The following is a 3,672-nucleotide window of genomic DNA, read 5'->3' on the forward strand; positions in this document are numbered from 1 at the left end:
GCGGGAGGGGGCGGGGGTGCTTAAAGGGGCCGCGGCCGCCGCTCTGCAGGCCCTAGAGGGCAGCGTCGCCTGCGCGCGGGGCCTCGCCTCCCTCGCTCTCCGGCCCCGCGGCTGTGTGAGTTCCCCTCACAGCCCTCTCCTCTTCGCTTTCCAGGTGGAGGGTAGCCCGAAGGGCTCAGGCCCCGGGACGGTGACCCTTGGGGGACCTGGGAAGAGAGAAAGGAGCTAGAGGCCCGGGCCCCCTTCCTCGTCAGAGCGCTGTGGTTTGGGGTGCCCGCCTCTGTGTGGCTGAGGTGAGGTGTGCGACCTGGTCCCCCATATATCCACATCTGTGTGTCCAGGTGTGTGTGGTCACACCCTTGCTGCTTGCGCACAAAGCCAACAATATGGACGCCCAGGTGTACCCCTGCCTCCCAGCTAAAAATACACCTATACCTCATCCATGCTGCTGTCCCGAGAGGAAAGAATCTGGGCAGTTTTTAAAGACCTCCCGAGGGGTGACCTCTGTGCCCGTGGGCAGTAATATCCACTCTGCATTCGTCTTGTATACCTCCACGGTGTTTCTGGGCCACTGCAGGTTTGTGTGTCCAGGGCGTGTGCATATAACATACAGGGACCTTTTCTTATGGTGGCCTTACTTCCTAGACTTCACACGGAGACGGCAATAGGCGGGGGGACAGGAAGCGGAGGCGCAGGCGGCACGTGGGTGCACCCCTGCACTGAGCATGCTCCCCCATACACGTGTGCCCCGCGTGCACCCAGCCCCCATCCCTGCAGCAGCAAAATGCCAGAGCGCTTTGCTTCTGGGGCCAGGCCCCGGGTGGCCGGGACCAGGCCTGGGGGCCAGGTCAGTGGTGACCAGAATTAAGGGAAGATTCCCAAGGGGCAGGGAGCCCTTCTCAGTAACAAGGGGGAGAAGGGGAGTCCTTGGGCAGGGGTTTGGGAGTTGGTCGATTTTATCCCAGCGGTGCCAGAACAGCAGTGGCTTGTGGGTGGGCAGGCTGCTTCCCTGGGGGAGACAAGTAATGCTCATGAGTCACACCACCCGAAATACAAGCAAAGCTGCCTCTATCGCCTTTTGCTGCAGCCCAGATTGACAAGTTTGTTTGAAATCGCGATCCACGGGGTATATTTATAATCGCACCTTTAAGAAAAATCTTTTTGCAGGCCTCTCCTCCCCCCACAGCCAGCCGCTCAGCTGGTGGGGCTTCTGCAAGCGAAGATACCTCGCGGTGGGGGAGCACCACCTGCCGCACGGTGCCGCACCCTCACCGAGAAGCCAGTCTGTGGGCTTGGTAGCCCCAGGCTGGACGACGGAATGGAGCGGCCTGGCCGCTCTTCCCGGCGCCCCCCACCCCCACCCCCAGGAGCGGTGGCCGCCCATTCACCCCCGATCGACCCCCAGCTATGGAATTTCATTTATTAAATGTCGAGGCGGCTACTGGCAGCTCCATCGCTTGGCTGTCTTTGTTTCTCTGCTGTGTGGGCGCGTCTTGAGCACGTGGCAGCTGGAGGGCGCAGACCCGAGGAAAGGCGACCTGGGTTTGGTCTAGGGCCGCCTGGCAAAGAGACCCGGCTGCTAAGGGCATAGGTCCCCCAATCCTGGCCGAGCTCCCCCTCTCCCAGAACTCCAACACTTTTCAGGGGAAGAATGATTCACCCCGTCGCCCCCTCCCGCCCGCCAGCTCTACCTCCGGGCTGGCCCGGGGACTACCTGGGAGTGGCCTAGGCAAGGAGCCACACTCTAAACTTTGTTCCGGAAGACCCCAGCCCCGCCACTGCGGAGCTTCTGGGCCCAGGACTAGGGATAAAAGGGTTCCAGGATCTCCCTCTGGAGACGTCGCCACCTCAGGAAGCAGGACAGTAGAAAAAGAAATATGAGACAAGGTTCTAAAAACAATTTAATGAGGAAACAAACGTACAGGCATTCTTCTGGCCACTCCTAGCCGTCCCTCCCCCGTCCCAGCCCCTTCCCCAACTCCGGCTGCAGCCACAACACTCTGCTGACCCCTCGTGGTGGAGGTGGGCAGCGGTTCCCGGTTGCCCGAGACGCCGCCAGCTGGCTCCTCCCAGGCTGGAGAAAGGGGCGAGGCAGTCCATTCCTCCTTTATCCTTTCCCGCCTGGGCCTGGCACCGCAGGGTGTGGAGGAGGAAGGAGAGAAGACCACACAAAGAAACCTGAGAGAGGCGCGGAGAGTTTGCAAGCTTTTGCTAGCACCTCCCACACAAACATTTCTTGGATTGTTCTAAGTAGGGCTGGTATGGAATCCCTAATTCCTGTCCTGTTCTAAGGTGGACTCAGGAAGGCGCAGTGCCCGGTCCTGCCACCTGTCTCGGTCCACCCGGTTGAGGGCGGGATGCGCTGTTTCTCAGGGCAGTTACTATCCTTAGCTCACCCCAGTAGGTAGTATTTGGAGTCTGATTTCGAGGTGAGTGGTCTGAGAAGACAGAAAATTTAAGCAATTTGCCTACGGCTAGGCGGTAAGGAGGAATTCGAACTCTGGTTTAGGATCCCAATCCCTCCTCCCTCCAGGGACTGGGCCACGCCTCTAGGTGCTTCCAGTCCCCGCAATAGGCAGCCCCAGAGGTCAATTACACTTTTACTACAGCGTCTTCAGGGAGGCTTCTGGAAGGATCTCTCTGCCCTGGGGTTATCAGGAAGGAGGTCTTCTCTGCAATCAGTCACTTCCTCTCCCGAGGGGACCACAACCGGGTGGAGGTGGTTAAGCTGCCACCTGCTGCTTTCTCCGCCCAGCCCCACTCTGGTCCTTGCAGGACAGAGGACAGCACATAGCGGGAGGGGACTGTCCTTCCAGCATTCGTTGTCATTCCCTTTGTAATGTCAAGTGTGGAAGATGGAATTTAATTTTTTTTTTGGGGGGGGGATTTAATTTTCTAATAGGGCAGGGAAGACTCCTACATAATACTTCACCGTGCCAGATAGATAGATCCCTAGTTGCTCTGGCGACCTTAATATCCCGCACCTTTCTCAGGAGCCCCCTCCATCAGTCACTCTCCTTGGAATCTGGATCCCTCCTCACGTTCCACCGGGACCCAAACTCAATCCTCAAGGCCGCACCTTCCTGAGCCCTCTAATGCCAGAGCAAGGCCTGTGGCCCCTTCCCTCCTCAGCGAAATGCAAAACGCCTGTGGGTGGGGGTGCACCCCAGTCCAGCCCGCGGCGTCAGGACACTGTCTCCGTTCCGGCCAGGCCTGACTCCCTTCCCCACCCTCTCACGGGATCGGGGGCCGGGGCGGGGGCGGGGGCGGGGACAGTGTGGGACCCTCTCCGGCCACCCGCCGCCCGCAGTTTCACGAGGCGGACTACATGCCCCATGATGCCACGGGGCCGGGCTACCACAAGCTCTGCCCCGGGCACCCGGGTCCCCCTCCCCTCTCCCCCACATCCCCGCATCTCTCGCCGGCCGCTCGGGCTGAGGGCCGGGCAATGCAGCTGCAGGGAGCCGGGGGCTGCGGGCGCGCGTCCCTGCGGCGGCGTCCCCGGGGTTCGCGCCCCGTGCGCCCCCACGCCCGCTGCGGGCGCCTGCTCCCTCCGCCGAGCGGCGTCTTTGTGTGCGGGGGTGTGGGAGGTGAGGCGCGAGTCCGCGCCGCGCCGCCGAGCGCCCGCTCCCTCCCCGGGCGGGTGGGGGCCTCTCCGCGCCGCCCGCCACC

General features: G+C 61.6%; 1 protein-coding gene across 1 annotated transcript; it reads left to right on the forward strand.

The window, feature by feature from the left end:
* The first annotated feature begins 725 nt into the window (after window positions 1-725).
* LOC129515858 (uncharacterized) lies at window positions 726-1,426 on the forward strand. The gene is made up of 2 exons (XM_055334965.1): window positions 726-847; window positions 1,168-1,426. The coding sequence occupies exons 1-2, from the start codon at window positions 726-728 to the stop codon at window positions 1,424-1,426; spliced, it is 381 nt and encodes a 126-aa protein (XP_055190940.1).
* Window positions 1,427-3,672: the final 2,246 nt, after the last annotated feature.

This window comes from Nyctereutes procyonoides, unplaced genomic scaffold (assembly GCF_905146905.1).
Source record: "Nyctereutes procyonoides isolate TBG_1078 unplaced genomic scaffold, NYPRO_anot_genome, whole genome shotgun sequence".
NCBI classification, from domain to species: Eukaryota; Metazoa; Chordata; class Mammalia; order Carnivora; family Canidae; genus Nyctereutes; species Nyctereutes procyonoides.